This window comes from Oncorhynchus mykiss, chromosome 18 (assembly GCF_013265735.2).
Source record: "Oncorhynchus mykiss isolate Arlee chromosome 18, USDA_OmykA_1.1, whole genome shotgun sequence".
NCBI lineage: Eukaryota > Metazoa > Chordata > Actinopteri > Salmoniformes > Salmonidae > Oncorhynchus > Oncorhynchus mykiss.
This window is the reverse complement of record NC_048582.1, coordinates 6,412,341-6,437,439: the sequence shown is the minus strand read 5'-3', so window position 1 is coordinate 6,437,439 and position 25,099 is coordinate 6,412,341. Positions and strand designations below refer to the sequence as shown.

General features: G+C 46.2%; 1 protein-coding gene across 2 annotated transcripts in view; it reads right to left on the bottom strand.

Annotated features, from left to right (window-relative positions):
- LOC110496964 (propionyl-CoA carboxylase alpha chain, mitochondrial) overlaps window positions 1–25,099 on the bottom strand; it is a 55,499-nt gene that overhangs the window by 22,492 nt on the left and 7,908 nt on the right. For both annotated transcript variants that reach the window (XR_005037353.1, XM_036951488.1), the window contains exons 5-13: window positions 24,689–24,802; window positions 24,503–24,556; window positions 8,514–8,645; window positions 6,603–6,639; window positions 5,819–5,897; window positions 5,445–5,642; window positions 5,018–5,168; window positions 4,721–4,864; window positions 4,433–4,507 (exon numbers count right to left, since the gene is read on the bottom strand). Coding sequence is in view for 1 of the 2 variants with exons in the window: in XM_036951488.1 (XP_036807383.1) it covers window positions 4,433–4,507; window positions 4,721–4,864; window positions 5,018–5,168; window positions 5,445–5,642; window positions 5,819–5,897; window positions 6,603–6,639; window positions 8,514–8,645; window positions 24,503–24,556; window positions 24,689–24,802 (984 nt within the window). In the remaining variant the exon portion in view is untranslated. The remainder of the gene's footprint in view (window positions 1–4,432; window positions 4,508–4,720; window positions 4,865–5,017; window positions 5,169–5,444; window positions 5,643–5,818; window positions 5,898–6,602; window positions 6,640–8,513; window positions 8,646–24,502; window positions 24,557–24,688; window positions 24,803–25,099) is intronic.

Below are 25,099 nucleotides of genomic sequence, written 5' to 3'. Positions count from 1 at the left end.
GAGAGGTCAACACACGTCACGTCATCAGCAGAAATAACAGAGAGGTCAACACACGTCACGTCATCAGCAGAAATAACAGAGAGGTCAACACACATCACGTCTTCAGTAGAAATAACAGAGAGGTCAACACACATCACGTCTTCAGCAGAAATAACAGAGAGGTCAACACACATCACGTCATCAGCAGAAATAACAGAGGTCAACACACATCATCAGCAGAAATAACAGAGAGGTCAACACACGTCATCAGCAGAAATAACAGAGAGGTCAACACACATCACGTCTTCAGCAGAAATAACAGAGAGGTCAACACACATCACGTCATCAGCAGAAATAACAGAGGTCAACACACGTCTTCAGCAGAAATAACAGAGAGGTCAACACACATCACGTCTTCAGCAGAAATAACAGAGAGGTCAACACACATCACGTCTTCAGCAGAAATAACAGAGAGGTCAACACACATCACGTCTTCAGCAGAAATAACAGAGAGGTCAACACACATCACGTCTTCAGTAGAAATAACAGAGAGGTCAACACACGTCATCAGCAGAAATAACAGAGAGATCAACACACATCACGTCATCAGCAGAAATAACAGAGAGGTCAACACACATCACGTCTTCAGTAGAAATAACAGAGAGGTCAACACACGTCTTCAGCAGAAATAACAGAGAGGTCAACACACATCACGTCATCAGCAGAAATAACAGAGAGGTCAACACACATCACGTCTCCAGCAGAAATAACAGAGAGGTCAACACACATCACGTCTTCAGCAGAAATAACAGAGAGGTCAACACACATCACGTCTCCAGCAGAAATAACAGAGAGGTCAACACACATCACGTCTTCAGCAGAAATAACAGAGAGGTCAACACACATCACGTCTTCAGTAGAAATAACAGAGGTCAACACACATCATCAGCAGAAATAACAGAGAGGTCAACACACATCACGTCATCAGCAGAAATAACAGAGAGGTCAACACACATCACGTCTTCAGCAGAAATAACAGAGAGGTCAACACACATCATCAGCAGAAATAACAGAGAGGTCAACACACATCACGTCTTCAGTAGAAATCACAGAGAGGTCAACACACATCTTCAGCAGAAATAACAGAGAGGTCAACACACATCTTCAGCAGAAATAACAGAGAGGTCAACACACATCTTCAGCAGAAATAACAGAGAGGTCAACACACATCACGTCTTCAGCAGAAATAACAGAGAGGTCAACACACATCACGCCTTCAGTAGAAATCACAGAGAGGTCAACACACATCTTCAGCAGAAATAACAGAGAGGTCAACACACATCACGTCTTCAGCAGAAATAACAGAGAGGTCAACACACATCACGCCTTCAGTAGAAATCACAGAGAGGCCAACACACATCTTCAGCAGAAATAACAGAGAGGTCAACACACATCACATCTTCAGCAGAAATAACAGAGAGGTCAACACACATCTTCAGTAGAAATAACAGAGAGGTCAACACACATCACATCTTCAGCAGAAATAACAGAGAGGTCAACACACATCTTCAGCAGAAATCACAGAGAGGTCAACACACATCTTCAGTAGAAATAACAGAGAGGTCAACACACATCACATCTTCAGCAGAAATAACAGAGAGGTCAACACACATCTTCAGCAGAAATAACAGAGAGGTCAACACACATCTTCAGCAGAAATAACAGAGAGATCAACACACATCACGTCTTCAGCAGAAATAACAGAGAGGTCAACACACATCACGTCTTCAGCAGAAATAACAGAGAGGTCAACACACATCACGTCATCAGTAGAAATAACAGAGAGGTCAACACACATCACGTCTTCAGCAGAAATAACAGAGAGGTCAACACACATCACGTCTTCAGCAGAAATAACAGAGAGGTCAACACACATCACGTCATCAGTAGAAATAACAGAGAGGTCAACACACATCACGTCATCAGCAGAAATAACAGAGAGGTCAACACACATCACGTCTTCAGTAGAAATCACAGAGAGGTCAACACACATCTTCAGCAGAAATAACAGAGAGGTCAACACACATCACATCTTCAGCAGAAATAACAGAGAGGTCAACACACATCTTCAGCAGAAATAACAGAGAGGTCAACACACATCACGTCTTCGGCAGAAATAACAGAGAGGTCAACACACATCACGTCTTCAGCAGAAATAACAGAGAGGTCAACACACATCACGTCTTCAGTAGAAATAACAGAGAGGTCAACACACGTCATCAGCAGAAATAACAGCGAGATCAACACACATCACGTCTTCAGCAGAAATAACAGAGAGGTCAACACACATCACGCCTTCAGTAGAAATAACAGAGAGGTCAACACACATCTTCAGTAGAAATAACAGAGAGGTCAACACACATCACATCTTCAGCAGAAATAACAGAGAGGTCAACACACATCTTCAGCAGAAATCACAGAGAGGTCAACACACATCTTCAGTAGAAATAACAGAGAGGTCAACACACATCACATCTTCAGCAGAAATAACAGAGAGGTCAACACACATCTTCAGCAGAAATAACAGAGAGGTCAACACACATCTTCAGCAGAAATAACAGAGAGATCAACACACATCACGTCTTCAGCAGAAATAACAGAGAGGTCAACACACATCACGTCTTCAGCAGAAATAACAGAGAGGTCAACACACATCACGTCATCAGTAGAAATAACAGAGAGGTCAACACACATCACGTCTTCAGCAGAAATAACAGAGAGGTCAACACACATCACGTCTTCAGCAGAAATAACAGAGAGGTCAACACACATCACGTCTTCAGCAGAAATAACAGAGAGGTCAACACACATCTTCAGTAGAAATAACAGAGAGGTCAACACACATCACATCTTCAGCAGAAATAACAGAGAGGTCAACACACATCTTCAGCAGAAATCACAGAGAGGTCAACACACATCTTCAGTAGAAATAACAGAGAGGTCAACACACATCACATCTTCAGCAGAAATAACAGAGAGGTCAACACACATCTTCAGCAGAAATAACAGAGAGGTCAACACACATCTTCAGCAGAAATAACAGAGAGATCAACACACATCACGTCTTCAGCAGAAATAACAGAGAGGTCAACACACATCACGTCTTCAGCAGAAATAACAGAGAGGTCAACACACATCACGTCATCAGTAGAAATAACAGAGAGGTCAACACACATCACGTCTTCAGCAGAAATAACAGAGAGGTCAACACACATCACGTCTTCAGCAGAAATAACAGAGAGGTCAACACACATCACGTCATCAGTAGAAATAACAGAGAGGTCAACACACATCACGTCATCAGCAGAAATAACAGAGAGGTCAACACACATCACGTCTTCAGTAGAAATCACAGAGAGGTCAACACACATCTTCAGCAGAAATAACAGAGAGGTCAACACACATCACATCTTCAGCAGAAATAACAGAGAGGTCAACACACATCATCAGCAGAAATAACAGAGAGGTCAACACACATCACGTCTTCAGCAGAAATAACAGAGAGGTCAACACACATCACGTCTTCAGCAGAAATCACAGAGAGGTCAACACACATCTTCAGCAGAAATAACAGAGAGGTCAACACACATCACGTCTTCAGCAGAAATAACAGAGAGGTCAACACACATCACGTCTTCAGCAGAAATAACAGAGAGGTCAACACACATCACGTCTTCAGCAGAAATAACAGAGGTCAACACACATCACGTCTTCAGCAGAAATAACAGAGAGGTCAACACACATCACGTCTTCAGCAGAAATAACAGAGAGGTCAACACCATCTTCAGCAGAAATAACAGAGAGGTCAACACACATCACGTCTTCAGTAGAAATAACAGAGAGGTCAACACACGTCACGTCTTCAGCAGAAATAACAGAGAGGTCAACACCATCTTCAGCAGAAATAACAGAGAGGTCAACACACATCACGTCTTCAGTAGAAATAACAGAGAGGTCAACACACATCACGTCTTCAGCAGAAATAACAGAGAGGTCAACACACATCATCAGCAGAAATAACAGAGAGGTCAACACACGTCACGTCTTCAGCAGAAATAACAGAGAGGTCAACACCATCTTCAGCAGAAATAACAGAGAGGTCAACACACATCATCAGCAGAAATAACAGAGAGGTCAACACACATCATCAGCAGAAATAACAGAGAGGTCAACACACATCATCAGTAGAAATAACAGAGAGGTCAACACACATCATCAGCAGAAATAACAGAGAGGTCAACACACATCACATCATCAGCAGAAATAACAGAGGTCAACACACATCATCAGCAGAAATAACAGAGAGGTCAACACACATCATCAGCAGAAATAACAGAGAGGTCAACTCAGAGCATATGCACACAAGCAAAAAGTGTACATGCATGTGACTCACCTTTGGGAGGTTGATGGGTTCCTGGTACTGTGACAGGCGTCCAATGGAGGGCAGGCCAAAGGACTTGTAGGGGTCCTGGAGAAGGAGAAACATGCTTTATAACGGGTTATAACTGCCTAATTAAACTCTCCATAACCTCTATAACACACAGGAAGTGTCCAGCAGACAGTGGGGACCCAGAAAGCGCTTCGTAGAGAGAAGTGACACATTCACAAGGCAGCAGAAGGGCCACGGTTGACCGGCTTCACTCTACGGTACAGAGCAGAACAAGTGTTCAGTGAAGCCCACCTCAGCGTAGACTCGGCTCTCTATAGCCCAGCCGTTGATGGGGATGTCTTCCTGTTTGTGTAGCAGAGGGAAACCCTTGGCCACACGGATCATCTGCTGCACCAGGTCCAGACCAGTGATGCACTCTGTGATTGGGTGCTCCACCTGAAGGGGGCAAAGGTCAGCGGTCAGGTCAACCACTCAGAGGGGAGGACTGGGTTGGTTACAGGAAGTCACTTGGTTCAAGTGTCTGGACTTGTCATGTCACAGAAAAACACACACAGAGAGTAAACTACGGCTTTCTTCCCATCGCCCCACCTGAAGGCGAGTGTTCATCTCCAGGAAGTAGAAGTTCTTGTTGGAGTCCACCAAGAACTCTACGGTCCCGGCAGAGGAGTAGTGGACTGCTTTAGCCAGCTGTACCGCTTGCTCCCCCATCGCACGACGCGTCTCTGGGTCCAGGAACGTACTGCAGAGAGGAGGACAGAAATCACATAACTTAGAAACCAAGACATTTATTTAATGTAACCTTTATTTAACTAGGCAGTTTAGAACAAATTCTTATTTACAATGACCACCTATAAGGGCCAAACCCAGACGACGCTGGACTCACAATCACGACCGGATGTGATGCAGCCTGGATTCGAACCAGGTACTGCAGTGACTTAGACCGCTGCTCCACTCGGGAGCCCACCTGGGACTTACACCAATGAATAAGTTAAAGGTGAAAACATTGACCCCTGACCTTGGAGCCTCCTCCACCACCTTCTGGTTCCTCCTCTGGATAGAACACTCCCTCTCGTTCAGCCACAGAGCATTACCATGCTTATCAGCCAGGACCTGGATCTCAATGTGTCTGGGGTTGTCTACAAACTTCTCTATCAGCAGACGGTCGTCTCCGAAACTAGACGCAGCCTCCTGTGAGGACAAACGAAAACCTTCCCTGGGAAAGACAGAATGGAAGCGGTTTATTCAAGTCTCATTAAATGTCTTAATAAAGTCTATAAATATCTTATTGCCATTTACTACACAGTGTAGAGACGTATAAATAATTGTATAATTGAAATGTTTTTATTATTATATTTTAATTGCATTTATTACAGTAATAATGAATGTCACCTGGTCTCATCATCGTTCCAGGCGATCCTCATGCCTTTTCCCCCTCCTCCTGCTGAGGCCTTGATCATCACCGGGTAGCCTGATCAACAACACAATATGACCCGGGTAGCCTGATCAACAACACAATATGACCCGGGTAGCCTGATCAACAACACAATATGACCCGGGTAGCCTGATCAACAACACAATATGACCCGGGTAGCCTGATCAACAACACAATATGACCGGGTAGCCTGATCAACAATACAGTATGACCCGGGTAGCCTTTTTTTTTTATTTTTTTTTTTACCTTTATTTAACCAGGCAAGTCAGTTAAGAACAAATTCTTATTTTCAATGACGGCCTGGGAACAGTGGGTTAACTGCCTGTTCAGGGGCAGAACGACAGATTTGTACCTTGTCAGCTCGGGGGTTTGAACTCGCAACCTTCCGCAACCTTCCGGTTACTAGTCCAACACTCTAACCACTAGGCTACCCTGCCGCCTGATCAACAACACAATATGACCCGGGTAGCCTGATCAACAACACAATATGACCCGGGTAGCCTGATCAACAACACAATATGACCCGGGTAGCCTGATCAACAATACAGTATGACCCGGGTAGCCTGATCAACAATACAGTATGACCCGGGTAGCCTGATCAACAATACAATATGACCCGGGTAGCCTGATCAACAACACAATATGACCCGGGTAGCCTGATCAACAACACAATATGAAAATTCTGCATGGAGGCCAGGCAAATATTTTTTAAATTAATGAATGGAATTTTGATTCACTTACCGATGTCTCCTGCAATCTTCACAGCGTCCTCCACGTTCTGAGACAGGAGACAGAGTTGTAAGTTCCACCAACCACCAGCAGAGGGAGGGCTCACCCTCATCTCCTCAACCATCCCTTTGTTCCTCTGTGTCTCCCTGCCTGTCTGTGTCTCCCTGCCTGCCTGTCTCCCTGCCTGCCTGTCTCCCTGCCTGCCTGCCTGCTTGTCTGTCTCCCTGCCTGCCTGCCTGCTTGTCTGCCTGCCTGCCTGCTTGCTTGTCTGCCTGCCTGCCTGCTTGTCTGCCTCCCTGCCTGCCTGCCTGTCTCCCTGCCTGCCTGCCTGCTTGTCTGTCTCCCTGCCTGCCTGCCTGCTTGTCTGTCTCCCTGCTGCCTGCCTGCTTGTCTGTCTCCCTGCCTGCCTGCCTGCTTGTCTGTCTCCCTGCCTGCCTGCCTGCTTGTCTGTCTCCCTGCCTGCCTGCCTGTCTCCCTGCCTGCCTGTCTCCCTGCCTGCCTGTCTGTCTGTCTCCCTGCCTGCCTGCCTGCCTGCCTGCCTGCCTGTCTCCCTGCCTGCCTGCCTGTCTCCCTGCCTGCCTGCCTGCCTGTCTCCCTGCCTGCCTGCCTGCCTGTCTGCCTGCCTGTCTGCCTGCCTGTCTGCCTGTCTGCCTGCCTGTCTCCCTGCCTGTATGTCTGCCTGTCTCCCTGCCTGCCTGTCTCCCTGCCTGTCTGCCTGTCTCCCTGTCTGTCTGTCTGCCTCCCTGCCTGCCTGCCTGTCTGTCTCCCTGCCTGCCTGCCTGCCTGTCTGTCTGTCTGTCTGTTTGTCTCCCTGCCTGTCTGTCTGTCTGTCTGTCTCCCTGCCTGTCTGTCTGTGTGTCTCCCTGCCTGTCTGTCTGTCTGTCTCCCTGCCTGTCTGTCTGTCTGCCTGACTGTCTGAATCCCTGCCGGTCTGCCTGACTGTCTGACTCCCTGCGGGTCTGTCTGTCTAGCCCATCAATCATGCCCTGGGGGCAGCATAGGTAGAAGAGATCACCCCATCAGAGCTGTTGTTGCCCCCCTGGCCTGTGACAGCTACGTGACAACAACCATCTGTATCTATTTATCTACTAGCCATCAGCAGGAGAAGTGTTAAACATGGCCCACACAGCTCTATTAGGACCATCACTGTATACAGAGGAGGGGAAGAGCAGGAGAGGAGAGAGGGGGGAGAGGAGAGTGGAAGAGCAGGAGAAGAGAGGTGGGAGAGGAGAGAGAGAGAGAGGTGGGAGAGGAGAGAGAGAGAGAGGTGGGAGAGGAGAGAGAAAGGTGGGAGAGGAGAGAGAGAGAGGTGGGAGAGGAGAGAGAGAGAGAGGTGGGAGAGGAGAGAGGAAGAGCAGGAGGAGAGAGAGGGGGAGAGGAGAGTGGAAGAGCAGGAGGAGAGGGGGGAGAGGAGAGTGGGAGAGCAGGAGGAGAAAGAAGGGAAGATTGAGAGAGACCGAGAAAGGCAAATGGCTGAGGAAAGAGGGGGTAGAGGAGAGAGGGGGTAGATTAAAGAGGGGGTAGAGGAGAGAGGGGGTAGAGGAGAGAGAGAGATGAGGAGAGAGGGGGTAGAGGAGAGAGAGATGAGGAGAGAGAGAGAGAGATGAGGAGAGAGGGGGTAGAGGAGAGAGGGGGCAGAGGAGAGAGAGAGATGAGGAGAGAGAGAGATGAGGAGAGAGGGGGTAGAGGAGAGAGGGGGTAGAGGAGAGAGGGGGTAGAGGAGAGAGGGGGTAGAGGAGAGAGGGGGTAGAGGAGAATAGAGATGGAGGGGGGAAACAAATGACTGTGTGTAGAATGAGGGATAATGAAGACCAGATCTGAGTGGTACTGTTAAAATGTAGATCCAGTTTGATTTGTTGCCAGGACGATCCTAAGCTTCCTGAAAGTTGTTGCCAGGACAACCATGTTGACAGTATAGCTCACCTCGACGACCCCGTCGAACCCAGGGATGACGTTGACATTGGCTGCCTTGGCTAGGAGCTTGCTCTCGATCTTGTCGCCCATGGCATGGATGGCGTGGGTGTCCGGTCCTATGAACACCACGTCTTCTGCTGCCTGCAGGAGACCAACAACAACATCACCACATCAGAGAACAGCCATACACTGGAACCACTGAGACACTGGAACCACTGAGCTGCTACCTATACCAGCCTACATAATGAACAGACCTGGGTCAGTATAGATCTGCTACCTATACCAACCTACATAATGAACAGACCTGGGTCAGTATAGATCTGCTACCTATACCAACCTACATAATGAACAGACCTGGGTCAGTATAGATCTGCTACCTATACCAACCTACATAATGAACAGACCTGGGTCAGTATAGATCTGCTACCTATACCAACCTACATAATGAACAGACCTGGGTCAGTATAGAGATGCTACCTATACCAACCTACATAATGAATAGCCCTGGGTCAATATAGATCTGCTACCTATACCAATCTACATAATGAACAGACCTGGGTCAGTATAGAGATGCTACCTATACCAACCTACATAATGAACAGACCTGGGTCAGTATAGAGATGCCACCTATACCAACCTACATAATGAACAGACCTGGGTCAGTATAGATCTGCTACCTATACCAACCTACATAATGAACAGACCTGGGTCAGTATAGATCTGCTACCTATACCAACCTACATAATGAACAGACCTGGGTCAGTATAGAGATGCCACCTATACCAACCTACATAATGAACAGACCTGGGTCAGTATAGATCTGCTACCTATACCAACCTACATAATGAACAGACCTGGGTCAGTATAGATCTGCTACCTATACCAACCTACATAATGAACAGACCTGGGTCAGTATAGAGATGCCACCTATACCAACCTACATAATGAACAGACCTGGGTCAGTATAGAGATGCCACCTATACCAACCTACATAATGAACAGACCTGGGTCAGTATAGATCTGCTACCTATACCAACCTACATAATGAACAGACCTGGGTCAGTATAGAGATGCAACCTGAACAGACCTGGGTCAGTATAGAGATGCCACCTATACCAACCTACATAATGAACAGACCTGGGTCAGTATAGAGATGCCACCTATACCAGCCTACATAATGAACAGACCTGGGTCAGTATAGAGATGCCACCTATACCAACCTACATAATGAACAGACCTGGGTCAGTATAGAGATGCCACCTATACCAACCTACATAATGAACAGACCTGGGTCAGTATAGAGATGCCACCTATACCAACCTACATAATGAACAGACCTGGGTCAGTAGAGATCTGCTACCTATACCAACCTACATAATGAACAGACCTGGGTCAGTATAGAGATGCCACCTATACCAGCCTACATAATGAACAGACCTGGGTCAGTATAGAGATGCCACCTATACCAACCTACATGATTATAGTGGTTGAATTGGTTCCATTGTACCAGGCAGCTCAAGAATTTAAACGTGTTCAACATTTTTCACCAATTTCAGTATTTATCACAAATGTGTCATTTAGAAGACACTCTTATTCAGAGCGACTTACAGTTTATCTCCCCTAAACATAGCGAGGTGGGACAACCACATCTCAGTCATAGTGAGGGACAACCACATCTCAGTCATAGTGAGGGACAACAACATCTCAGTCATAGTGAGGGACAACAACATCTCAGTCATAGTGAGGGGGGACAACAACATCTCAGTCATAGTGAGGGACAACAACATCTCAGTCATAGTGAGGTGGGACAACAACATCTCAGTCATAGTGAGGTGGGACAACCACATCTCAGTCATAGTGAGGTGGGACAACCACATCTCAGTCATAGTGAGGTGGGACAACCACATCTCAGTCATAGTGAGGTGGGACAACCACATCTCAGTCATAGTGAGGTGGGACAACCACATCTCAGTCATAGTGAGGGACAACAACATCTCAGTCATAGTGAGGGACAACAACATCTCAGTCATAGTGAGGGACAACCACATCTCAGTCATAGTGAGGTGGGACAACAACATCTCAGTCATAGTGAGGGACAACAACATCTCAGTCATAGTGAGGGACAACAACATCTCAGTCATAGTGAGGGACAACCACATCTCAGTCATAGTGAGTTGGGACAACCACATCTCAGTCATAGTGAGTTGGGACAACCACATCTCAGTCATAGTGAGGTGGGACAACCACATCTCAGTCATAGTGAGGGGGGACAACCACATCTCAGTCATAGTGAGGGGGGACAACCACATCTCAGTCATAGTGAGGGGGGACAACCACATCTCAGTCATAGTGAGGGGGGACAACAACATCTCAGTCATAGTGAGAGACAACCACATCTCAGTCATAGTGAGGGGGGACAACAACATCTCAGTCATAGTGAGGGACACCCACATCTCAGTCATAGTGAGGGGGGACAACAACATCTCAGTCATAGTGAGGGGGGACAACAACATCTCAGTCATAGTGAGGGACAACAACATCTCAGTCATAGCGAGGTGGGACAACAACATCTCAGTCATAGTGAGGGGGGACAACCACATCTCAGTCATAGTGAGGTGGGACAACCACATCTCAGTCATAGTGAGGTGGGACAACCACATCTCAGTCATAGTGAGGTGGGACAACCACATCTCAGTCATAGTGAGGTGGGACAACCACATCTCAGTCATAGTGAGGTGGGACAACCACATCTCAGTCATAGTGAGGGGGGACAACCACATCTCAGTCATAGTGAGGTGGGACAACAACATCTCAGTCATAGTGAGGGACAACAACATCTCAGTCATAGTGAGGGACAACCACATCTCAGTCATAGTGAGGTGAGACAACCACATCTCAGTCATAGTGAGGGGGGACAACCACATCTCAGTCATAGTGAGGGGGGACAACAACATCTCAGTCATAGTGAGGGACAACCACATCTCAGTCATAGTGAGGGACAACCACATCTCAGTCATAGTGAGGGACAACCACATCTCAGTCATAGTGAGGGACGACAACCACATCTCAGTCATAGTGAGGGACGACAACCACATCTCAGTCATAGTGAGGTGGGACACACACATCTCAGTCATAGTGAGGGACAACCACATCTCAGTCATAGTGAGGTGGGACAACAACATCTCAGTCATAGTGAGGGACAACAACATCTCAGTCATAGTGAGGGACAACAACATCTCAGTCATAGTGAGGGACAACCACATCTCAGTCATAGTGAGTTGGGACAACCACATCTCAGTCATAGTGAGTTGGGACAACCACATCTCAGTCATAGTGAGGTGGGACAACCACATCTCAGTCATAGTGAGGGGGGACAACCACATCTCAGTCATAGTGAGGGGGGACAACCACACCTCAGTCATAGTGAGGGGGGACAACAACATCTCAGTCATAGTGAGGGACAACCACATCTCAGTCATAGTGAGGGGGGACAACAACATCTCAGTCATAGTGAGGGACAACCACATCTCAGTCATAGTGAGGGGGGACAACAACATCTCAGTCATAGTGAGGGGGGACAACAACATCTCAGTCATAGTGAGGGACAACAACATCTCAGTCATAGCGAGGTGGGACAACAACATCTCAGTCATAGTGAGGGGGGACAACCACATCTCAGTCATAGTGAGGTGGGACAACCACATCTCAGTCATAGTGAGGTGGGACAACCACATCTCAGTCATAGTGAGGTGGGACAACCACATCTCAGTCATAGTGAGGTGGGACAACCACATCTCAGTCATAGTGAGGTGGGACAACCACATCTCAGTCATAGTGAGGGGGGACAACCACATCTCAGTCATAGTGAGGTGGGACAACAACATCTCAGTCATAGTGAGGGACAACAACATCTCAGTCATAGTGAGGGACAACCACATCTCAGTCATAGTGAGGTGAGACAACCACATCTCAGTCATAGTGAGGGGGGACAACCACATCTCAGTCATAGTGAGGGGGGACAACCACATCTCAGTCATAGTGAGGGACAACCACATCTCAGTCATAGTGAGGGACAACCACATCTCAGTCATAGTGAGGGACAACCACATCTCAGTCATAGTGAGGGACGACAACCACATCTCAGTCATAGTGAGGGACGACAACCACATCTCAGTCATAGTGAGGTGGGACAACCACATCTCAGTCATAGTGAGGTGGGACAACCACATCTCAGTCATAGTGAGGTGGGACAACCACATCTCAGTCATAGTGAGGTGGGACAACCACATCTTAGTCATAGTGAGGTGGGACAACCACATCTCAGTCATAGTGAGGTGGGACAACCACATCTCAGTCATAGTGAGGTGGGACAACCACATCTCAGTCATAGTGAGGTGGGACAACCACATCTCAGTCATAGTGAGGTGGGACAACCACATCTCAGTCATAGTGAGGGACAACAACATCTCAGTCATAGTGAGGGACAACAACATCTCAGTCATAGTGAGGGACAACAACATCTCAGTCATAGTGAGGGACAACAACATCTCAGCCATAGTGAGGGACAACCACATCTCAGTCATAGTGAGGTGGGACAACATCATCTCAGTCATAGTGAGGGACAACAACATCTCAGTCATAGTGAGGGACAACCACATCTCAGTCATAGTGAGGTGAGACAACCACATCTCAGTCATAGTGAGGGGGGACAACAACATCTCAGTCATAGTGAGGGACAACCACATCTCAGTCATAGTGAGGGACAACCACATCTCAGTCATAGTGAGGGGGGACAACAACATCTCAGTCATAGTGAGGGACAACCACATCTCAGTCATAGCGAGGTGGGACAACAACATCTCAGTCATAGTGAGGTGGGACAACAACATCTCAGTCATAGTGAGGTGGGACAACCACATCTCAGTCATAGTGAGGGACAACCACATCTCAGTCATAGTGAGTACATTTTTCTTCAATAAAGCAGCTATAAGCAAAGTCAAAGCTGGCGAGGACAAAAATAAGTCAAATATGAAATAGGTAAAAGATACAGGAAGAGTCTCCATCACAGACATTTCTTGTCAGTCAAAACAGTGCCGTCTTGGGAACTCAACACAAACCCCTTCAGGCTGTAATAGTTGAGGCCTAGTCTCCTGATGTCACATCTACCCCTCCTACATTACCCACTAGCCCTGGACACATGACAGTACTTAAGGCTTATAAACAGGGAAAGAAAGAGGGACGAGAAGAAGGGCGCTTGTTCTCTCTCTCGTTGTCTTTGTGTTGTATAGAGCCCGTTGGATATTGCTTCCTGCCTCACACACAGTGGCAGAGCCTCAGGGCCCATCGTCAGGCCTACAGCTGGGCAGTAATGCTGTGGCCCAAATGGCAACCTATTCCCTATGAAGTGCATCCCCTTTGACTGGGCACTGGTCAAAAATAGTGCACTATATAGGGAATTGGGTTCCATTTGGGTCGTAGCCTAAGGGCCTGTTATTAGTATGGAGATTCACCCTCAATGACTGCCAATTCAGCACCATTAAAGTGAATGGGCCCTGGTTCCCATAGCATGACACACAAGACAAAGGCAGAGAAGGAGAAGAGGGGGACTCGACCCAGAGATAATTCTGCTGTTTGTAAATAATAAGCTTAGCTGAGAGGGACAAAGAGAAGAGTGGTGAAGAGAGAAAACAGAAGAACAAAACCCCTACTTTAGTGAAATGATTTAAGTTTTACACAAAAGGTACCTTCATTCTCATTTCATCAGTAGGCTTCCTTGTTAGACTTTGACTTGGTTGTAGAGATCACTGTTTGAACAATATATACACCTCCTCCATCTTGGCTCCAGATCACTGTTTGAACAATATATACAACTCCTCCATCTTGGCTCCAGATCACTGTTTGAACAATATACACAACTCCTCCATCTTGGCTCCAGATCACTGTTTGAACAATATATACACCTCCTCCATCTTGGCTCCAGATCACTGTTTGAACAATATACACAACTCCTCCATCTTGGCTCCAGATCACTGTTTGAACAATATATACACCTCCTCCATCTTGGCTCCAGATCACTGTTTGAACAATATACACAACTCCTCCATCTTGGCTCCAGATCACTGTTTGAACAATATACACAACTCCTCCATCTTGGCTCCAGATCACTGTTTGAACAATATACACAACTCCTCCATCTTGGCTCCAGATCACTGTTTGAACAATATATACAACTCCTCCATCTTGGTTCCAGATCACTGTTTGAACAATATATACACAACTCCGCCATCTTGGCTCCAGATCACTGTTTGAACAATATATACAGCGCCTTAGGAAAGTATTCATACCCCTCTGCATTTTGTTGTGTTACAGCCTGAATTCAAAATTGATTAACACATCTACACACATTATCCTGTAATGACAAAGTGAAAACATGTTTTTCAAATGTTTTGCTAATTTATTGAAATACAAAAACACACAAGTATTGACTCACACCCCTGAGTCAATACTTTGTAGAAGCACCTTTGGCAGTGATTACAGCTGTGAGTCTTTCTGGGTAAGTCTATAAGAGCTCTAAATTCTTCAAGCTCTGCCAAGTTGGTTGTTGATCATTGCTAGGCAGCCATTTTCAAGTCTAGCCATAGATTTTCAAACTGACTGAAGGGGTGTGAGTCAGGAACATTCAATGTCTTCTTGGTAAGCAACTCCAGTGTAGATTTGGCCTTGTGTTTTGGGTTATTGTCCTGCTGAAAGGTGAATTCGTCTCCCAGTGTCTGGTGGAAAGCAGACTGAACCAGGTTTTCCTCTACTGTGACTGTGCTTAGTTGTATTCTGTTGATTTTTATCCCTCCCCCCAAAAAAACTCTATAGTCCTTGCCGATGACAAGCATACCCATAACATGATGCAGCCACCACCATGCTTGAAAATATGAAGAGTGGCACTCAGTAATATATTGGATTTGTCCCAAACATCACACTTTGTGTTCATTTTTTGCTGTTTTACTTTAGTACCTTTTTGCAAACAGGATACATGTTTCAGGATATGTATTTTGTACAGGTTCTCTTTTCACTCTGTCATTTAGGTTAATAATGTAGAGTATACAATGTTGATCCATCCTCAGTTCTCCTATCACAAACATTAAACTCACCATTGGCCTCATGGTGAAATCCCTGAGCAGTTTCCTTCCTCTCCAGCAACTGAGTTAGGAAGGATGCCTGTATCTTTGAAGGGACACCATCTAAAGTGTCACTAACGACTTCACCATGCTCAAAGGAATATGTCATGTCTAATTGTATTTTTTTTTACCCATCTACCAATAGGTGCCCTTCTTTGTGAGGCATTGGAAAACCTCCCTGGTCTTTGTGGTTGAATCTGTGTTTGAAAAAAATTTCTCGACTGAAGGGACCTTACAGATAATTGTATGAGTTGGGTACAGAGATGAGGTACACACTACTATTGAACACAGAGTCCAAGCAACTCATTATGTGACTTGTTAAGCACATTTTTATTCCAGTACTTATTTAGGCTTGCCATAACAAAGGGGTTGATTACTTATTGAGTCAAGATTTAATCTTAAATTAAATCATTTTTAATGAATGAAAAAAATAACCTACTTTGACATTATGGGGAATTGTGTGAAGGCCCTTTCAAGGCACTTTCAATGTAAAAATCCATTTTAAATTCAGGCTGGAACAACAAAACATGGAAAAAGTCAAGGGGTGTGAATAATTTCTGAAGGCACTAAGTATTCACAGCTGAGTCAATACTTTGTAGAAGCACCTTTGGTTGGGATTACAGCTTTAAGTCGTCTTGGGGGATGTCTGGATCAGCTTTGCCTTGCAGATTTGGATCAGCTTCTTCCTTGCAGATTTTCTCAAGCTTTGTTAAGTTAAATGGGGAGTGCCGGGGAACAGCAATCTTCAAGTCTTTCCACAAAATTTCAATGGGATTCAAGTCTGGGCTTCTGCTGGGCCACTCAAGGACTTTCATATTCTAGTTCTGAAGACATTCCAGCGTTGCTTTGGCTGTATGCTTGGGGTCATTGTCCTGTTGGAACATAAATCTTCGCCCCAGTCTAAGGTTGTTTGCACTCTGAAGCAGGTTCTCATCAAGGGTTTTCCTGTATTTGGCTCCATTCATTGTTTTCTCTATCCTTACCAGTCTCCCAGTCCCTGCAGCTGAAAAGCATCCCCATAGTATGATGCTGCCACCACCATGCTTCACGGTAGGGATGGTGTTCGACGGGTGATGAGCTGTGCCTGGTTCTCTCCAGACATAGCGCTTTGCATTCAGACCAAAGAGTTACATTTTAGTCTGATCAGACCACCAAACCTTTTGCCTCATGCTCTGTCTTTCACAGGCCTTTATGCAAACTCCAGGCGTGCTGTCAAGAGCCCTTTTCTCAAAAGTGGCTTCGGTCTGACCACTCTCCCATAAAGCCCAGATCGGTGAAGTTCTGTAAAGACGATTGTCCTTCTGGCAGGTTCTCCCATCTCGGCCAAGGAACACCCACTCTGAAACTAACTGCAGCTCTTTGTTAAGTGTTGCAGTCATTTCAGTTGCTGTAGTAGCTGACGTGTATAGTGTCGAGTCATCCGCATACATAGAAACTCTGGCTTTACTCAAAGTCAGTGGCATGTCGTTAGTAAAAAAAATTAAAAGCAAGCTGCCTAAACAGCTTCCCTGGGGAACTCCTGATTCCATTTGGATTATGTTTGAGAGGCTTCCATTAAAGAACACGCTCTGTGTTCTGTTAGACACGTAACTCTTTATCCACAATATAGCAGGGGGTGTAAAGCCATAACACGCTCTGTGATCTGTTAGACAGGTAACTCTTTATCCACAATATAGCAGGGGGTGTAAAGCCTTAACACATATGTTTAACCAGCAGAAGACTATGATCGATAATGTCAAAAGCTGCAGTGAAGTCAAACAAGACAGCCCCTCACAATCATTTTATCACAAATTTCTCTCAGTCAATCACCAGTCAGTTGTGTAAGTGCTGTGCTTGTTTAGTGTCCTTCCCTATAAAAGTCTGTTGTCAATTTGTTTACCGTGAAATAGCATTGTATCTGGTCAAACAAAATTTTTCCCAGAAGTTTACTAAGGGTTGGTAACAGGCTGATTGTTCAGCTATTTGAGCCAGTAAAGGGGGCTTTACTATTCTTGGGTAGCGGAATGACTTTAGCTTCCCTCCTGGCCTGAGGGGACACACTTTATTTTTTTTATTTTTTTTTTAATTTTACCCCTTTTTCTCCCCAATTTCGTGGTATCCAATTGTTGTAGTAGCTACTATCTTGGCCCGCCACAGGAGTCGCTGATGCGCGATGAAACAAGGACACCCCTACCGACAAAGCCCTCCCTAACCCGGGCGACGCTAGGCCAATTGTGCGTCGCCCCACGGACCTCCCGGTCGCGGCCGGTTACGACAGAGCCTGGGCGCGAACCCAGGGACTCTGATGGCACAGCTGGCGCTGCAGTACAGCGCCCTTAACCACTGCACCACCCCTGAGGGGACACACTTTCTAGTAGGCTTAAATTGGAGATGTGACAAATAAGAGAGGCAATATCGTCTGCAATTACCCTCAGTAATTTTCCAACCAGATTGTCAGACCCCGTTGGGACACACAGTAATTTGTCAGACCCCACAATAATTTTCACCTCCTCCACACCGAATTCAAAAGTACATTTCTTGCCTTTCATCATTTGGTCACATATACTTAGATGTGTAGTGTCAGCCAGTGTTGCTGGCATGTCATCCCTAATGTTGCTTATCTTGTCAATGAAAACATCCTTAAAGTAGTTTGCAATATCAGTGGGCTTTGTAATGAGTGAGCCATCTGGTTCAATGAATGATGGAGCCGAGTTGGCTTTTTCCCCCCCAAATTGTAATTTAATGTGCCCCAAAGATTTTTACGATCATTCTTTATATAATGTTTCATAGCGTAGTTTATTTTTATTTAGTTTAGTCACATGATTTCTTAACTTGCAGTACGGTTGGTTACCTGTCAGTTGGGTTGCCAGACTTATGTGCCATTCCTTTCACCTCATCCCTCTCAACCCATACCATTTTTTAAATTCCTCATCAATCCAAGGAGATTTCACAGTTTTTACAGTCATTTCTTAATGGGCGTGTTGCTTATTAGTAACTGGAATAAGTAGTTTCATAAATGTGTCAAGTGACCAGCAGCATCTGGTTGCTCCTCATTACACACCACAGACCAGCAGCATCTGGTCGCTCCTCATTACACACCACAGACCAGCAGCATCTGGTCGCTCCTCATTACACACCACAGACCAGCAGCATCTGGTTGCTCCTCATTACACACCACAGACCAGCAAATATTATTTACATCACCAACATATGAATCACTACACATCTTATTGTATGACCTCTTATACACTATATCAGGCCCAGCCTTTGTAACTGTGGTTTTTCTAGATATGGCTACAATATTGTGATCACTAAATCCCATGGATTTAAATACTGCTTTCAAGCTCATTTCAGCAGCATTAGTAAAAATGTGATTAATACATACATGTTGATGATTTCATTCCTGTGTTGTTTAACTACCCTGGTAGGTTGACTGACAACCTGAACCAGGTTGCAGACACTGATTACAGTTTGAAGTCTTTTCTTGAGTGGGCAGCTTGATGAGAGCCAATCACTATTTAAATCACCCAGACAATATACTTCTCTGTTGATATCACATTATCAAGCAGTTCACACATATTATCCAGATACTGACTGTTAGCACTTGGTGGTCTATAGCAGCTTCCCACCAGAATGGGCTTTAGGTGAGGCAGATGAACCTGTAGCCATATTACTTCAATAGTATATAACATTATATTGTCTCTAAGTTTTACAGGAATGTGGTTCTGAATATAGACCACAACACCGCCTCCGTTGGCATTTCTGTCTTTCCTGTAGATGTTATAACCATGTATTGCTACCACTGTAAGAATGGTATTATCTAAGTGAGTTTCAAAGATAGTCAGAATATAAAATGTTACTATCAAGTTATAGACTTCATGGACCTTGTCTCTTAGTCTACGCATGTTAATATGGGCTATTTCTTAGCACTTTCCTGGGTTGCTAGATTGTTTTTAACGCTTCACTGGGAAGTTTGTCAGAAGTAGACTTCCTCACGTTATTTACATTGGAGCTGATAGTGCAGGGTGAGCTGCATGAAGTGGGCTTCCTACTAGGACACCGCCTCAGTGATAACAGTGTAACTCTGGTTCCTAGGCTCATGATTACTGCTTACAATAGCTGTAGGATTAAAATAAGTATTCGGGGTAATTAGGGGTACATAAATTAAATGACTTCCATTGTGTTTGCCGATGCCCCTAAGATCATGTACATTTGATGCAGCATTATGACGACTCATTGTCACAATGGTAGGGATTAACTGAGCTGGTCTTTGGATCATTTACCAGTCATTGTTTCAACGCAGCCTTGAAACGCGTGGACGGAGTCCAGGAGCCAAGATGATTTGGATGGACTCTGTCATTCCTGTAGAGTATCTTCTGTTTCCAGAAGGTGTCAAAGTTATCAATAAAAGTGACTCCAGCAGAGCTACAGTAATCTACAGAGCTACAGTAGTCTACAGTAATCTACAGAGCTACAGTAGTCTACAGTAGTCTACAGAAGTCTACAGAAGTCTACAGAGCTACAGTAGTCTACAGAGCTACAGTAATCTACAGAGCTACAGTAATCTACAGAGCTACAGTAATCTACAGAGCTACAGTAGTCTACAGAGCTACAGTAATCTACAGAGCTACAGTAATCTACAGAGCTACAGTAGTCTACAGAGCTACAGTAGTCTACAGAGCTACAGTAATCGACAGAGCTACAGTAATCTACAGAGCTACAGTAGTCTACAGAGCTACAGTAGTCTACAGAGCTACAGTAGTCTACAGTAGTCTACAGAGCTACAGTAGTCTACAGAAGTCTACAGAGCTACAGTAGTCTACAGAGCTACAGTAGTCTACAGAGCTACAGTAGTCTACAGTAGTCTACAGAGCTACAGTAGTCTACAGAGCTACAGTAATCTACAGTAGTCTACAGAGCTACAGTAGTCTACAGAGCTACAGTAGTCTACAGTAGTCTACAGTAGTATACAGAGCTACAGTAGTCTACAGTAGTCTACAGTAGTCTACAGAGCTACAGTAGTCTACAGTAGTCTACAGAGCTACAGTAGTCTACAGTAGTCTACAGAGCTACAGTAGTCTACAGTAGTCTACAGAGCTACAGTAGTCTACAGTAGTCTACAGAGCTACAGTAGTCTACAGAGCTACAGTAGTCTACAGTAGTCTACAGAGCTACAGTAGTCTACAGTAGTCTACAGTAGTCTACAGTAGTCTACAGAGCTACAGTAGTCTACAGTAGTCTACAGCAGTCTACAGTAGTCTACAGTAGTCGTTCAGCCAGATGTGTAATGCCAGCAGTCTGCTGAATCTTTCACACCCAACGATGGTACTGGACCTGAAATGATTGGCCGTTTTTTGGAATCTTAATGCTAAAATCAGTTCTTTAAAATACATTTTCAAATGTTCCTAGCTAGCCCTCCTGGTGTCGTTTGACCCCACATGGACTACGACAGTGTCAGCTCCCGGCATCTGTGGTAGAACAGTTTGAATCAACCTTATGTCCTGTACTCGTGCTCCTGTGGTAGAACAGTCTGAAGCAGGCTTGTTATGTCCTGTACTCATGCTCCTGTGGTAGAACAGTCTGAAGCAGGCTTGTTATGTCCTGTACTCGTGCTCCTGTGGTAGAACAGTCTGAAGCAGCCTTATGTCCTGTACTCGTGCTCCTGTGGTAGAACAGTCGGAAGCAGCCTTGTTATGTCCTGTACTCGTGCTCCTGTGGTAGAACAGTCTGAAGCAGGCTTGTTATGTCCTGTACTCGTGCTCCTGTGGTAGAACAGTCTGAAGCAGGCTTGTTATGTCCTGTACTCGTTCTCCTGGGTAACACAGGGTTTTTGCCTTGGGGACTGAGATGTTTCTCACCATAGCGCTGGTGATATTGAATGGACCGGTTTCTCAGGCAGCCTCACGGTCTGTTGAGGGTGGGAGCTCCGAGGATCTGAACCTGAGATAGGAGCCACCGGTGAGGTAGACGGGACCGAGGACGAAGATGCAGGTACCTCCGGATCCGATCTCGAATGGGAAGCCCTCAAGGAAGAAGGCGCCGGAACCTCTGGATCCAGTGCGGCAAAGCTGTTCCTGGTCTGTGTCAGTTCTGGGCTCAACATCTCCATGGAGACCCCCGTTGCCAGAGGACGCCTCCTTCGACTTCCACGACGAGTGACGTACCTCCGTGGCTGGTTGGTTGGGTCGAGAACAACTCCGTTCTCCAGGGAAGGGGGAGACCCTTCAGAGAAGGAACCCTGCGGAGCACTGGCCTGTCGGCTGTGGAGAGCCGACACGGCGGCGATACTTCCACTCGAACAAAGCGGCGTCTGGCTAATGGGGTGGAAGAAAATGGAAAAGTAGGTGGGCGTGGGTTCCCCAGTAGCTTGTGTTGGTTTGCCACTTGATTAAAGTAGCTACTTTGCTGCTGTAGTCTTCCACAAGCAGTTACTCCATTGAAAGTCACCCTGGTCCACATCGTCCCGGGAACAAAGTAAACACAGCTCCCTGCAGCACTGGAAACTTTCAATACCGGCCTCCATTTGAGACCGCCAAGACAGCGAGGCTAGCTGGGCTTTGGTGTCTTGAGACCGCCAAGACAGTGAGGCTAGCTGGGCTTTGGTGTCTTGAGACCGCCAAGACAGCGAGGCTAGCTGGGCTTTGGTGTCTTGAGACCGCCAAGACAGCGAGGCTAGCTGGGCTTTGGTGTCTTGAGACCGCCAAGACAGCGAGGCTAGCTGGGCTTTGGTGTCTTGAGACCGCCAAGACAGCGAGGATAGCTGGGCTTTGGTGTCTTGAGACCGCCAAGACAGCGAGGCTAGCTGGGCTTTGGTGTCTTGAGACCGCCAAGACAGCGAGGATAGCTGGGCTTTGGTGTCTTGAGACCGCCAAGACAGCGAGGCTAGCTGGGCTTTGGTGTCTTGAGACCGCCAAGACAGCGAGGCTAGCTGGGCTTTGGTGTCTTGAGACCGCCAAGACAGTTGGGCTAGCTGGGATTTGGTGTCTTGAGACCGCCAAGACAGCGAGGCTAGCTGGGCTTTGGTGTCTTGAGACCGCCAAGACAGCGAGGCTAGCTGGGCTTTGGTGTCTTGAGACCGATAGCAGCGCTCACAGCAATTTAGCCCAACAGAGTCGCAGGATCCAAAATAAAATAAATGGATATAAAACAACACTGTCCGATTTTAAACCAATGTTTTTAGTTTAACAACAACAAGCATCTGTCCTTTAGACGAGGACACAATGAAAAACACACAACCTATCATCCTCTAAATCAGTGTTTCCCCAACTCAGTCCTGGGGCCCCTCCCCCGGGTGCACGTTTTAGTTCGTTACGCTGATTCCAATAACCCACTCATCATCAAGCGGGGGGGGGGGGGGGGGGGGGCAGGACGGAGTTGAGGAAACACTGCTCTAAATGAAGACACAATGACAAACATCGATCCTCCCTCCCTCTGGTGCCATGTTGTGACATCTCACTATTTACATCATAATAAACCTGGCTGAGCCTTTCCAGACCTGCCTCATCCTCTCACGTCCAAACGGCTGTTCTTAACACACTGGTGAGCGGAGCACCACACGCCATTTTGCCATGCGCAAACAAATGAGTCTCCAACAATAAGAGGAGGTGTAATCGGACCCCTGAGTTAAGTGGGTGCACGTGTCCTAGAGTGCTCAACACAAGTGTGAAATGCTTGTGTCCGTCTGCAAAAGTCCCCAAAAATAATTACACATTTATTTTGAAACGAGGGGGGTGGGGATCCACCGACGCATTGAGGGACAATACATTCTACTATACTCCATCCATCCCCCATATCCCTCCAGCTCTATTCAGCCTGAGGTTCTTTCTCATGCTAACAGAACCCTTACCCTAATCCCCCCCCCCGGCTTTACCCCGAGTCCAGAGGCATACGGACATTGCCCCCACTCCCAGAGGGTTTTGCAATGCGTAAATCTGGCACTAACTATTCCCCCACTGTTACAGGAGGGGGATGTCCTTTGAGTTGCTAATGTAATGACATCTCCATTTCCACAGCAGGCTCCCATAGGGCAGCGGACGGCCGAGCGGACGGCCCACTCACATACCGAGCAAGAGCCTTGCTCCAGGGCAACACAATAGGAGTCGGGGACACTGGGCATTGCGGTTGATCCAAATCATGGGAGTGGGTACGACATCTTTTAGTTCCAATGAAGGAAAATAGGCCATTTATACCTGTGGGATTAGCTTCAATGTACTACGGCCCACCTCCGGGTGCCTTGCATGATATGCCACAACAGGAAGGGAAAAGGGGAATACCTAGTAAGTTGTACAACTGACTGTATTCAATGGGAGGGAGAGATGTCAGGGTTGTTTTAGGACATTGAATGATGGTGGGAGAGGTACTTAGTTAACCATGAGGTAAATAAGCATGTTGTTATTTACCTGTGGAACTAGGTGAGTTATAGATTTGCAGTACTAACACAGCCTTGCATAACGGCATGGTTCGATGTGGGTCATCAGCTAAACGTCGGAGGGGTCTTGTATTTTTAAATTTTTTATATAACCTTTATTTAAGTTGTCAAGTCTTGTGTCTGTCTGCAAGACATTGGGGCCATGTAATGTGGAGGTATAACTGAGAAAACATTTTCCTTTAAAGTAAATGACTTAAAATAATTGTGAAAGATGTTACATTTTCTTATCATGAAGTGAGTCTTTTGGCGTCTGTGTGTTAAGTTTTCATATCAGGTTTTCACCCGGAGAATCACACCCTTAATAAAATTAACTTCAGGGGGTTCCGAAGCCTGTTGATAAGGGAAACAGAGGGGGATATACAGAGAGAGGTGTGTGTGTGTGTGTGTTCCCAACAGTTGTAAATCCCAGCACGACTCACCAGTCTCTTGGCAAACTCTTTATTTTCAGACAGAAAACCGTAGCCTGGATGCACCTTCAGAGACAGAAGAGAAAAGGTCTCAAAACACATCAGCAAACACAACCGTGTGTGTTTAAATGTTGGTGCATGTGTTTAAAAGTTGATGTGTGTGTGTGTGTGTGTGTCAACGTGTGTCGTAAGTCTCACGGCCTGGGATCCAGTCTTCCTGATAGCGTCCATGATGGCGTCCATGTTGAGGTAGCTCTTGTTGGTGGGGGCGGGGCCTACACACACTGCCTCGTCAGCCATCTTCACATGGACCTGAGGCGGCACAGAGAAAAACAAGTATTTATTCAAATGAGGCCAAAGCGTCAAGCCACAATCATATGGTACGCAGCTACTACCACAGACACAGGCACTACCGCAGACACAGGCACTACCGCAGACACAGGCACTACCACAGACACAGGCACTACCACAGACACAGGCACTACCGCAGACACAGACACTACCACAGACACAGACACTACCACAGACACAGGCACTACCACAGACACAGGCACTACCACAGACACAGGCACTACCACAGACACAGGCACTACCGCAGACACAGACACT